The sequence below is a fragment of the Bos javanicus genome, chromosome 22 (assembly GCF_032452875.1).
Source record: "Bos javanicus breed banteng chromosome 22, ARS-OSU_banteng_1.0, whole genome shotgun sequence".
NCBI classification, from domain to species: domain Eukaryota; kingdom Metazoa; phylum Chordata; class Mammalia; order Artiodactyla; family Bovidae; genus Bos; species Bos javanicus.
Genome location: NC_083889.1, coordinates 43,864,086 through 43,876,974, shown reverse-complemented (window position 1 = coordinate 43,876,974; position 12,889 = coordinate 43,864,086). Strand labels below are relative to the sequence as shown.

Sequence of the window (12,889 nt, the reverse complement as noted above, 5' to 3'; positions counted from 1 at the left end):
AGGAACAGCTAATTTCTAGGATCAGGTACTTGGGTCAATACTTTATCCATTGTAGGCACTAAGGCATTTTATATATGTATTTCTCTATAAAAAGTATTACTATTAAGAATTACCTTGAATTATCAGAGGTCGCATTTATTATTTTGGGCATATAAAAATATGAATTCATACATTTAATGTAAGATCAATATAGCATTAGAACTGATAATCTTAGTTGAAATTTTTACTTTGGGTTTTATTTTTATAAAACTGCCTTTCAGAATGCTAGCCATCTATTGAGAGGCTATGTTCAGAGTGACTCTCTGAAGAACCTAGACTGCATTGAGATTTTAGTCGCCAGGTAAAGTGAGAAATACAAGTCAAATTTTAAGAAAGACATCTGCAGATCTGTACCTTTTCATCCAGAATAGTTTGATTACCAGGTTCCTGTGAAAATTCCTTGTTCATAAAGGTCGTATTCTTTGTAAAGTACATATGCCTTTAGACGACTGGGTAGTGGAAGAAACGACATGAAGACGGGGCAGCGCAGACGCAAACGCCCCATACACTTCCGGATCTTGAGGCGGCACAAATGTTTAAGAGAGCGAGGGTTTGCTAAAATGCAAAAGAGGCACATTATCCAAAAGGAATAAGAATTGATTGATTTTTCAGTGATCTTAGCCAATGTATTTTATACTTTAGCCACCAAGATTTTCCTTTGCTGTGACCAAATTGGGAAGTAGCTTTTCACTTCTCATTGCAAATCTTGTAGCTATGGTTTCAGACCACGTCATGTTAGAGTCCAAAGATTGGCATCAATTGTAGGTCTGGCCTGTGAGACCTAAAGCTCCTACATCTACATGTATTAACCCCCTGTCCTGCCCCTTGGGGTCAGACTAAAAACTAAAGACTCTGTGGGGAAATTAGATAAAAGAAATTCTTCTTAGTTTGATTTAGGTGCTACAATTTTGTTTGAAGGGTCATTTACTATCCTTTAGAGTCTTAGATCTTAGCATTTTCTCATCCCTGTTTTTAGTGCCATTTCATAGTTGTTTTTTTTAAATATTTATTTATTTGCTTGCATCAAGTCTTTTTTGCAACTATCAGGATCTTCATTTTGCTGTAGCACAGTAGTTGCAGTATATCGGCATGTGGGATCTTTGTTCCCTGACCAGGGATTGAACCCATGTCCCCTGCAATGACAAGCTGATTCTTAACCACTGGACCATCAGGGAAGCCCCATTTCATAGTTTTTAATTCCTGTGTCTATGGTGTTCCATGGGATCAAAAGGAAATTATTATCTGCCTATATAATAAATAATTATGTAACAGATTTCATCTATTGGGAAATGGTTAATAAGTACACATTAAGTATATACAATAACATTTTTTTGGTAGGAATAGTCTTTTTCTTGGTTTCTTCAGGTCAAGCTTTTAACTGAAGAGAACAATGTTCTGCAAAACAAGAGTTCAATTAGTATTTTTTGGTAAGAATGTTCAAGAAAGATACTTACTCAAGATAAAATGGATTTCTGACCAGAGGCCCTGTTTTTGGAGCACAGCTTTCAACTTTGAACAGATCCTAACTTGGTCAACATAATCAAGCATCACTCGAACAACCTTCCCAGAGAGATGCTGCAGCCACGACAAAGTTATTACTTCACAGAACTGAGGAAGAAAATCGGAACCATGAAAGTAAATGAAAAACTTACGTATCTGTGTTTTAACATAGTCATCAAAAGAACACTACACTCAGAGTCAGGAACCAAAGGTTTCAGGTTCTTCATTTACAAACAAAGGTGTCGAACATGAAAACATCTCTTGACTCTTAACACTGGGAAAAATGCATACATGCATGCTAAGTCATTTTAGTTGTGTCCAACTCTGCAACCCTATGCACTATAGCCCTCTAGGCTTCTCTGTTCCTGGGATTCTCCAGGCAAGAATACTGGATTGGGTTGCCATTTCCTCTTCCAGGGGATCATTGGGAAAAATATTTACTACTAACTCTCCTGAACTTTGTAAGATACAATGAGGATTTAAAAGAGACTGTTAGATAATATTTATTACCCCTTTGTTTGCCCACACTGCTGTCTGGAATAAAGACTATATTTCCAGCTTCACTTGCATCTAGATGTGGCCACCTGACTGTCCCAGCCAATGGGATGTCAGTGGAAGTGTGAGCAACTCCCAGAATGTTACAGAAGAGCAAAGTGTGCGCTCCTTCCTGCCAGCCATCCTGCTCACTGCAGTGTGGGTGTGGGTTTCTCCTGTGAATCATGGAACTGTCCAGTTAGAACTCTATTTACATTTGCCTTTATTTTTTGAAAGGGGAATAAGCCATCTTATTAGAGCCACCTTTATTTGGGGTTTTCTATCATTCATAACATAGTCCCACCCTGATACTTGAAGCGTAAGATAGTTTCTACCTTTAAGTGATTTATATGTCCTTAGACAAAATAAGCAGAGAAGGCAATGGCACCCCACTCCAGTACTCTTGCCTGGAAAATCCCATGGACAGAGGAGCCTGGTAGGCAGCAGTCCATGGGGTCGCTAAGGGTCGGACATGACTGAGCGACTTCACTTTCACTTTTCACTTTCATGCATTGGAGAAGGAAATGGCAACCCACTCCAGTGTTCTTGCCTGGAGAATCCCAGGGACGGTGGAGCCTGATGAGCTGCCATCTCTGGGGTCGCACAGAGTTGGACATGACTGAAGCAACTTAGCAGCAGCAGACAAGATGCCCATGTAAGAAGGCAAATAATACTATATGAAAAGTCAGGAAGCCATACAAGCTGACATATTACCTAAATTAACCAAGTCATTCATTAATTATAACCTAAAAGTAACATACAATATTAAAATATTTGCTTTTTATTTTTCAGAATTGATCCAAAGATTTTTTCATTATATTTTCAGATTTTAACAATATGAATTCAAGTATTTATAGTACATCTATCTGAGCATAGATCTGTAAGCTGATGAAGGTGGTGAACAAAAGCTTACATTTATGTATTTGTAGGGAAGACAGATAATCAGTAAAATATTAAAGAATTTCAGAAACTGGTAAAAGTTTATAAAAGCATTAAAGAGAATGATTAAGAAGCAGAACTACCTTAAATAAGATCGGTAGGGAAGGGCCTCTGAAGAGGTAGCACTTGAGATGAGGCCTGAAGGGTGGCAGCTATTTGAAAAATCAGGGGAAAGGCTCAAGTTGGGGAAAACAGAAGCGACCAGTTAGGCAGGGGGAAAGTAGGAGACTGGTGTGATGAAAGCAAAGAGAGAAATGTCTCAAGAAGAGGGAAGTCAGCAACATTTACTGGGATTCTTTTTTCACCAGAAAGTGACAGAAAAGAAAATCATTAATCAAATGGTTTAGAGTCAAAAACCTAGAGTACAGGGAACCCAGAAACATTCTAGCTAGATAACTCACTTCTTCAAAGAAAAAGCATAACTGTGATCATGTAAGGCTGCAATCATTTTTCGCAACCTGTGCAGATGTTGCTTCATTTGTGAAATCCCCTGAGTAGAGTTAAATCACTTTTTCCTCCAAACTGTTTCTGTACTTTTTTCATCTTTCTGTCATCAGGTTTATCATATATTTATCGTATTAAAATCTTTCCAACCAGAGCTTCTGGAAAGAATGGAATTTTATCTGTTGCTGTAGTTCAGGGCCACCAATAATAACGACACAGGGTGACAGCTGCTATGGTGTGTACTTACCATTGTATCTTTGATAACTGTAGATGTCCAGCCTTCAGAAGCAGAGAAACGATGAACTTTGTCTCCATGAGGACAATCAAAGCATAGCTCTGTGTCATACCCATAATTCAGCAGCATCCTGAGCATGACTTCGTCTTTCAGTGTGTATTGCAGTGCCGATGGGAAATGTAAAGGGTTGACTCTGCAGAAGTAATTAACGTTCGCCCCGTGCCGTAGCAGCAGACTTACCAGCTCGTAGTTGCCCATCCTGAGGGCTATCTGGAGGCAGTTAACCGGGTCTTGATTAGGCATAGCTCCAGCACTCAGAAGCAGCTTAACTGAAGAGAGGTCACCATTTGATACAGCGAAATACAGAGCCGACTTCCTGTGGTCATCGTAGTGTTTGCGGATTCTCTGATCGAGCATGAAATTCACATCAAATCCCGCCTGGATGAGAAGTTCCAGGCATTTGGGGTGTGCTCCTGCTGCTGCACAGTGAATTGGACTGATGCCACTCCGCTTAATGGCAGCAAAATCAGTAACGGGAACCAAAGTCTTCAGAGCTCTGAGACAGAATTTCAAAGTGCATTAAAATTTTTTTGTTAAGATGCAGCATTGACCTGTTTTATACTAGCACTGGGTGGTATTAGTATCAGGTAATATTTAGACACCCCAACCAAAAAAAAAAAGGCATAGTTCCTGCATGCAAAATCTCTGATACCAGGTAAAGTTACAGGTCTAAATAAAAAATTCAGAACTATCCCAGTCAGTGAGACACAAGGCTCCCTGCATTGCCAAGTGACCTGATAAGATAGTTTTATGTCTCTTCAGTGGCTACAGAGGAATCTGAATTTACCAATTCCTAGCTGGTCAAGAGTTTCTTAATTTAAAAAGTGGTGTTGAAGTTGGAGGATCAGAGATGAAGAATATCAAGTTCCCAGAAACCACCCCCCAATCCCATAGCTATTACTATTTCTATTTGCAATAGTGTGGTTGAACTTACAACAAGTGACCTCTGTCAGCTGCTACATGAATGGGCAGGTGACCTGAATTCTTAGGGACGTTGGCATCAGCTCCATACTCTAGCAAGAGAGTCACAGAGTCTGGATTTCCTCCGCTAGCAGCTTCAAGTAAGATGGAAGAAGAGTCAGAGGCCTGACCAAGAGCATTAGCTCCTAGGAGGAGAAAGAGTGATGTTATGCAGAGTCTTTTCACTGTATTGCTTAAGTATTCTCAAGTATAAATACACGTGTTGGCTTTCAGAGTAATTTTATAAGCTACATGTTTCTAACTTAAGGATCTCAGGAGAAATAATTTTATAGGTTTTATTTTCAGACCTGCATACAAAAGCTTGCTTACCTCATAACACACATATAAGATGGCACTAACCGTCCTGTTGAACTATGTCACCATGAATCTAATGAAGATCTTATGGTGGAAAGGGGTATTTGTTCTGTTTTAACTTGTTGCTAGGAGACTGTGCATACTAAGAGACACTAGCTGTTCTTAGTTGAAGGTGGAGACTGCTGATAGTTAAAAGGGTATATAGTACAGTACCCTGTAAGTTAAGTGCTCTGTGAATGGTGTGGGGAATAAGAGTATAGACACAGGCTGTCTTCTTGAAGATCTCAGGGCTGGGGCTGTGAGTGGGGCTGGGGTTGTAAGTGGGACTAGGATGTGAAGGAAGGAGAGATGAATTTTGGGTCAGTTTTGGAAGGCCTCTGAGTAAATGGGCTTTCAACAAAGAGTAGCATTTGAATGGACAAAAGAAAAGGAGGACACTCTGGTCCCGTTCATAGCTCATGTAAAAAAAGCTATGGTGACTTTAATTTAGTGTGGACTCCATAATCATTAGAATATAAAATGGCTGCTTCAGAACCCCAGTTCTAGAATGCTTTCAGTTCAGTTCAGTTCAGTCGCTCAGTCATGTCCGACTCTTTGCGACCCTGTGAATCGCAGCACGCCAGGCCTCTCTGTCCATGACCAACTCCCAGAGTTCACTCAAGAAGTGTCTAATAAGTCCCCATGTAACGAGTACTCACTAGGTACTAGTTCCTTTATGTATATAGTAATCTCTAAACTTCACAACAACCCTAGGAGGTAGATGCTAACATGTTCATTTTAAAGATAAAGACACTCAGCTTCATTGAGATTAAATTACTTCACCAGAGATGCACAACTAGTCAGCAAGGTAGTCAGGATTCATGCCAGGTGGACCAGACCCAGGGCCTATATCTATGATGATGCTATGTTACCAGTCTAGCAATGCAGGGTGGTAAACTAATGTGATTTGGAATGAGACAGTTGGGGGGGTCAAAGCCTGGCTCTGTTATTTAGTAGCCATGAGCAAATGACTGTAAAGGGGCTTACCTAAGGGAGACGCCCCCTCACTGAGGTCAACCCATACTTGTTTGTTGTTGTTTTTTTTAAGGTTAAGGATTTAAAATTTGTTGCTTCTCTTGTTTCTTTATGTTTTAATCAATGATCTGCACAAAAGGTTGCAGATGAAGGATCCAGTGTTTACTTTGTTTTTCCAGCTAATGACCTGAGCCATCTCTGATAGCACTCAAAACATTTTACTTGAAATGTTTTATGGCCATTTATTGGGAACTAGCCTCTCCTTATATGATAGGAAGGATTTAGGTAAGTCTAAAAAGCATAAAGTTGTTCTGTGCAGTCTAGAAAATTGGAAACCAGGACCATCTGTTGTTAGAGAAAGAAATAAGGCTTCTGGACACAAATGGGGAGGAGAATAAAGAAGATAATTCTAATATTGGGACTTTATGAAATCTTGGGAAAGATTTGCTTCTTTGAACAAAAGCTTTAGATAATACACTGCTTCGTCTCACAGTGTCATCAATGGTGGTGGCGGGGGGGGGGGGGTGGGGAATCTCCTCAAAGACAGTAAATGCCAACGTTCTCTGAGCCAGGGTCTCTGCGAGTTAAACCAGGATCTAAGATGTCCATAGCTACAGCACTGGTGGCAGGAGAGGATATGTTGAAGGGAAGTCCTGCAACTGGTACCATCACCGAGCCTCACTTTTCTCAAGGGTAAAATGAGAATAATGCCTACCTCACAGGGTTTGCAGAAGACTGTCTGAGGTAAAATAAGCAGCTTAATACCTGGTGCTGAGAAAGTAGTCAACATATGTAAGTTGCCTTCTTTCCCCTTCTCTCAGAGTTTTATTTATTACTAGAGAGGAGAACTGGGACTCACAAAGAAGAAATCAGGAAGAATTTCCTAATAATTCATCTGGTAACAAATTGGACTGCCTCATCACTTAGCTCAAGCAGAGAAAACATATAGAGGATTTTGTGAAGCCTTTCATTCTATGAATCTAAAAAAGAACAGTCACACACAAAAATTAAACAGAAAGCAACCATCCTCTTAACATGGTCAGGGAACATTAAGTAGAAGAGTAAACTGCAGCCGAGAAATTTCAGGGAATCTACTTCAGAGCAAGTAAGAAGTATTCAATCCCTATTTTAGGTTTTTTTCAGTAGCTAATGTATTAACATGTACTTTCATGAATATTAAGCTTAAATGAAATGTTAACTTCTATTACTTTGAAGCTCTCAGTGAAGAGGAGAACACTTTGGCCATGTTACCCTTTAGTAAAAGTGTGCTGACTGTATAGAAAAATCTTGCCTTTCTGCAGTAAGAGTTCCATGATTTCAGTGTGTCCACTTTGGGCAGCAAGAGCAAGAGGAGTGAATCCGTAGGAGCTCTGTGGGTCAGGGTATGCCCCGGAAGCCAGCAGGAGTGCCACTATGTCCCGTCTGCCCAGCTTGGCTGCTTCGTGGAGCGCTGTCCTCTTGTTGGAACACAAAAGATTGACATTGGCTCCATGGCTGATCAGCAAGGAGGCCATATCGTAGGAGTCCTGTAGAACAGCTGGGAAATTGGAAGTGAGGGAGGCGTCATGTTCGACAGGAAATTCAGGCCAGAGTGTCTGATCAGCTAGTTTCCCTGAGGCTTCTTAAGGAGTTCTTCCTACCTGCCCTCCATGTGCCAACAATTTGTTTGTGCTTAGGAAAAAAATGAGGTACATATTAAGTAATATTAATAGTGTTTTAATCAATATGGGCTACTTGCTTTTAAGTCATGACCAATTATTCATTGTCTGTTGGCTACTTATGGGCTGAAAAACAAGGTTTTCATGTATCATCTTTATGTTCTCAAGAAAATAGGAACTTAAGTATCCAGTACAGCCCCAGGAATGTTTGTAGTTGCTTTACATAAAGAAAAACAAAAAAAGCTATAATTAGGAAATAATTTTTAACCTCACACTTTGTAAACCAAATTCTCTAACTGGTATTTATGCATTTATGCTGTTAATTCACATTTGGATGATAATCTTTAGTCCTTTAAGATTCTAGAACTTAATTTATCCATCTCCCTATCCATTCACTAATTGTTGGCACCAACTGTGTCTGAGGAACCTTGCTAGGTGTCAGACACTGAATCAGGATGAATTCTGCTCACCACCGTTTATAATATGCCATATAAAGAGCTGCTGCTGCTGCTGCTGCTAAGTCGCTTCAGTCGTGTCCGACTCTGCGACCCCATAGACGGCAGCCCACCAGGCTCCCCCGTCCCTGGGATTCTCCAGGCAAGAACACTGGAGTGGGTTGCCATTTCCTTCTCCAATGCATGAAAGTGAAAATGAAAGTGAAGTCGCTCAGTCGTGTCTGACTCCTCGACCCCATGGACTGCAGCCCACCAGGCTCCTCCGTCCATGGGATTTTCCAGGCAAGAGTACTGGAGTGGGGTGCCATTGCCTTCTCCGATATAAAGAGCTATAATTGCTCTAAGACTAGAAATACGGAGTACCCAAGGGTATTGGGTCTTTTTTAAATCATGGAGTTGGCACTTTGTGCCCTTTCATTCTAGAAACACACATCCTTTGTTTTAGGAAATAACTCTCTTGACCTGTTTCACTGATGGCACACTGCCGCCTTGTGTGTTCTTTCTGCTATTTCTGTTATTCACATGTTGCCCTTCTTCAATGGTCATCCTAGTTCTTAGTTATTTTTCTTTCCTATTTTTCATTTCTTTTCTTCTTTTCAGTTATGTAAGATAAAGCTTACATAACTTTATCTTATAGCATTTTAAGAAATTTCTACCATATTTTTAATTTTCAAGAATGTTATTTGTTCTTTTTTTAGTAGTATCCTGATATTTTATTAACTTTCATTGATTTTTCTGAGAAAATTAATGATAACTTTCCCTTACATTTTATTTTCCCTAAATAATCTGTTTCTTCCAAGTTGTTTATCTTTGCTTGTTGGAGACTTTTCTCAGATAGTCCTTGGATATCTGCTCATGATTAAGAATTGGAAACTAAAAATCTGACTGGAAATTCTAAACACTGACTTAACTGAAGGTTGATATGCCTGGGCCATTTGTTGGGCAACCTCCAATGTCACTATTTTTAGTTCTTTCTCCTTGAGCTGATCGGAGAAGCCTTCTCTTGGAGGGTGAAGTTCTAGCTACCAGCTTTCTAGAATTTGGTGGAGGAGAGCTGGGGGATCTCAGCTGGTGTTTGCTTAATTCCTCCAGTGTTTCAAATCCAGTATTCCTGCCCTTGCCTAATAATCTCCAGTCCTGAGAACCTTTGCTTACACTATTCAGAGAATAAACCTCCAAAATTTTGCTGGGGTTGGGGAGGAATCTGACCCAGCAGGGCAGATTGGGAGAAGTAATCTAGATACCTGAGTACTGGTTTCTTAATAGTTTTCAATCAATTTTTCTATTTTAGCTGCTGTTCTTCATCCCTGTGTCCCAGGAGGTAACTGTAGCCAACAGTTTCCAGGCCTTTTGATACAGCTGCACTGGTTTTTGGCTTTCCCCACTCCAATTTAAGATTTGGCTTTCTTGTCACTTGTTAATCATTCATCTGTCTGCTCTTCTGATTTTTAAAAATCATGTTACTCTTGTCTCCTCTTCCAGTCTTTCCATTCTTCTGTATCTTAACCCTTTAAAACATTTAATGAACTGTACTTCTCCTGAAGACTCAGGAGGCAGCAAAATTAGTCATTCATATTTAATCTGCCGACTTTACCCAAACACTGGCTGCTTCTTCCTACTCTGCTCCTCTTCTATATTTCTTATACCAAGATTAACTTGTTCAGCTGGGGTATCAGGCAAACAACCAGCTCATAACTGGGCAGACACTTTGCCTCACCTCGCAAGCCAGTCTATACAAAGCTTCTTGGGAGTCAGATACCACATGTGGTCAGCTGGGATTAGTGACAGTGCTGCAACTATGCACCAAAAGACTGCCTGTGAAGCCCCTGGGTCTAGAGGAGACACAGGCCACAGACTGTTCTCCAGAGCCAAGGTGTTAATTTACCTGTAAGAAGAGGTGAATTGCCTTCGACATTCTTGGTATTTGGATTGCAGCCATTGAGAAGGAGAAAACTAACGTTTTCTAAGAGGCAATTGCTGACAGCCAAAAACAGTGGCGTCTCACCATTGTGGGTGGTTTGCTCCCATACACTGAGTTTTGAGGCTGAAATAAATCCAGTTAGACCACACAGATTAAAATATGAAAATAAATTTTAAACTTATTTCTCAGAAGCATCAAAGAAGAGTTGTAAAGGGAGTTTACCTTTCAGGGTGATTTCCAAAATGTTCTTATTTAATTGTACTGCAGCCTTATGGAGAGGAAGCCAGCCTATCTCATCTGCTTCATCAAAAGCTGAATGGTACTTGGTCAACTGTGACAATACATCTTCCTTACCTATTAGTATGTCAAATGAGGACATATTCACATTTGGCACACGTACAAGGCAGCCCATACTGCTTCTGAATTCCATCATCAAGGTTAGTGCATGAGAGAATGAAATTCTGGCACCACCTTTTATGAAAGACAAATGTAAATCGCATAGGGCAAATAAGGGCTTCTCTGGTGGCTCAGACAGTAAAGAATTCGCCTACAATGCAGGAAATCTGGGTTAGATCCCTGGGTACAGAAGATCCCCTGAAGAAGGAAATGTCAACCCACCCCAGTATTCTTGCCTGGAAAATTCCATGGACAGAGGAGCCTGGCAGTCTATAGTCCATGGGGTCACGAAAGGTCAGACATGACTAGGTGACTAACACACATGCAGGGAAATAAGCGGTAAGGTCTTTCATCTAGCATTCCATATCACCTGGGTCTGTGAATACCTGTCATCTTATTACATACAGAAAACAGTTCTGTTCACCGAGGAGCCCAGGAGTTCTTTGCTAAGTTGTGCTGAAGTAGTTTTTCTCAGGAAAGCCCGTATCAGACTCCTGACAATCAGCTGTGGACTCCATAGTGTTCAGCATTTGGGAGATCATGTTTCTAGGCTTCCTGAACTCAGAGGGAAAATGCTGCTAGTTGTCACCATCACATCTTACCACAAGTTGAAAGGGATAGAATAAGAAGAGTACTTAACTGTCTCTATTGTTTCAACTATCTTCTTATAGTAAGCACTCAGAAAGCTGCAGGGGAAAAAAATATATGTGAAATTCCAAAACTGAGGGAAAAAGTTAAGGATATAAAGCAAAAGGAAAGGGTAAAGTCAATAGTAGTTAACCAGGAGTAAACTTATAATGAGGCCATAACTGAGGCATAATAGAAATACTTCAAAACGTAGTATAAACCCTTTATGTGCTCCAAAGAAACTCCTTTCTCATGTCTTCCTCATCAGTTTCTTTAGGGCAAGAACTGTGAGAACACAGATCACAGTTGGCCCTCAGTCGATACTTGCTGAACTGAATCAAAGCTGTCCAGGATGGAAATGTCATATTATCACATTAAAATTTAAATGGCCACTCTATAGTGTCACTGAGTTTAGCAAAAATTATTTTTTTAAAAAAGTAAATAATCATGGTGTAAGATTTCAAAAAAATATTCATGGTCAGAATCTGTGCTCAAAAAACACTATTAGCAGTTTTTTTAAGTAATATTTTTATTAAAATATTTAAAGTTTTAAAGAACAATTTATGGATCTTGCATTATTTTTTAAATCTAGAAAATAACAATGATCACCTTTCCATTTTTCTTTGATTATTCAATGAACCTAGCTTGAAGATAATAAATTCCCTTAGACAATCTGTCCTGCTTACAATCTGGTCAACCAAATTCTCTTAAACATTTAAAACTGTAGTTATTGATTTAGCATTGTATTAGTTTTCTATAACAGCTGTGTGAAATTACCACACACTGAGTGGGTTAAAATAAGGCAAATTTATTATGTTCTGCAGTTCAGGAGTACAGAATGGGTCTTACTGGACCAAGGTCAATGTGTTGGTAGTGTTGTGTTCCTTCTGAAGGCTCTACGGAAGAATCCACTTCTTTGCCTTTTCCAGCTTCTAGAGGCCACCCGCATTTCTTAGTTCACTGACCCCTTCTTCCACCATCAAAGCTAACAATGTTGGGCCATGTCCTTCTACCCAGCCATCTCTCAGGATCTCTTTCTTCTGCTTCTCTCTTCCACTTTTAAGGACCCTTGTGATTACACTGGGCCTGTCTGGATAACCTAGGATAATCTCCCTATCATCAGCAATCTTAATTCCATCTGCAAACTTAATTCTCCATTGCCATGTAAGGTTACATAGTCATAAATTTTGGGGATTAGGACTGGACATCTTTCTGTAGGGGGGGAGCGCTTTATTGCTCCTGTCTCAAGTATATGCTTGTTTCCTAATTCCTTCAAGTACCTGATCAAATAAGTAAACCTTGCTAAGTATCATACAATTCTTTCAAATCTAATAACTGAAATATATAACTATAGTCAATTTTAATTTCTTTGAAACATTTCAATACTCTTAATTAAAATCTCTTTTACCTTTCAATGTAAAATCATGACTTCAAAGTTAATCACAAGGTTAATACAACAGGTAATCCAATGAAATCCAATTTCTTTACAAAACTTTTAACTATTTAAAGATTATTTTAAAGATTGTTTCTAAATTTAACACAAAAGTGTAGGTATAGTGTGATAAAGAACAAAGACTCTGAAGCCAGGCTCTTTACTTACTAGCTCTGTGACTTTGGGTTAGTCGCTTAATTTCTCTATGCCTCAGTTTCTTCACCTCTAAGTGGGGATAATACTACCTACCACATAGAGAGGTAATGAGAATTAAAATTTAAATGAGAAATGCTCAAAAGTGTGGCACACAATCACTCCGAGTGTTACTTTAAAAAATAAAAAAACCCAACTGTAGGTTTG

The 12,889-nt window shown here is 39.6% G+C and overlaps 1 protein-coding gene across 7 annotated transcripts in view; it reads right to left on the bottom strand.

The window, feature by feature from the left end:
* The window catches only part of ASB14 (ankyrin repeat and SOCS box containing 14), a 31,192-nt gene that overhangs the window by 15,672 nt on the left and 2,631 nt on the right, over positions 1-12,889 (bottom strand). For 6 of the 7 annotated variants that reach the window (XR_009732511.1, XR_009732512.1, XR_009732513.1 and 3 more), the window contains 8 exons: positions 11,112-11,156; positions 10,297-10,430; positions 10,039-10,197; positions 7,332-7,577; positions 4,686-4,857; positions 3,704-4,247; positions 1,494-1,647; positions 394-594 (listed from right to left, as the gene is read on the bottom strand). Coding sequence is in view for 2 of the 7 variants with exons in the window: in XM_061396592.1 (XP_061252576.1) it covers positions 416-594; positions 1,494-1,647; positions 3,704-4,247; positions 4,686-4,857; positions 7,332-7,577; positions 10,039-10,197; positions 10,297-10,430; positions 11,112-11,156 (1,633 nt within the window). In the remaining 5 variants the exon portion in view is untranslated. The remainder of the gene's footprint in view (positions 1-393; positions 595-1,493; positions 1,648-3,703; positions 4,248-4,685; positions 4,858-7,331; positions 7,578-10,038; positions 10,198-10,296; positions 10,431-11,111; positions 11,157-12,889) is intronic. The other variant, XM_061396593.1, reaches the window with a different exon arrangement.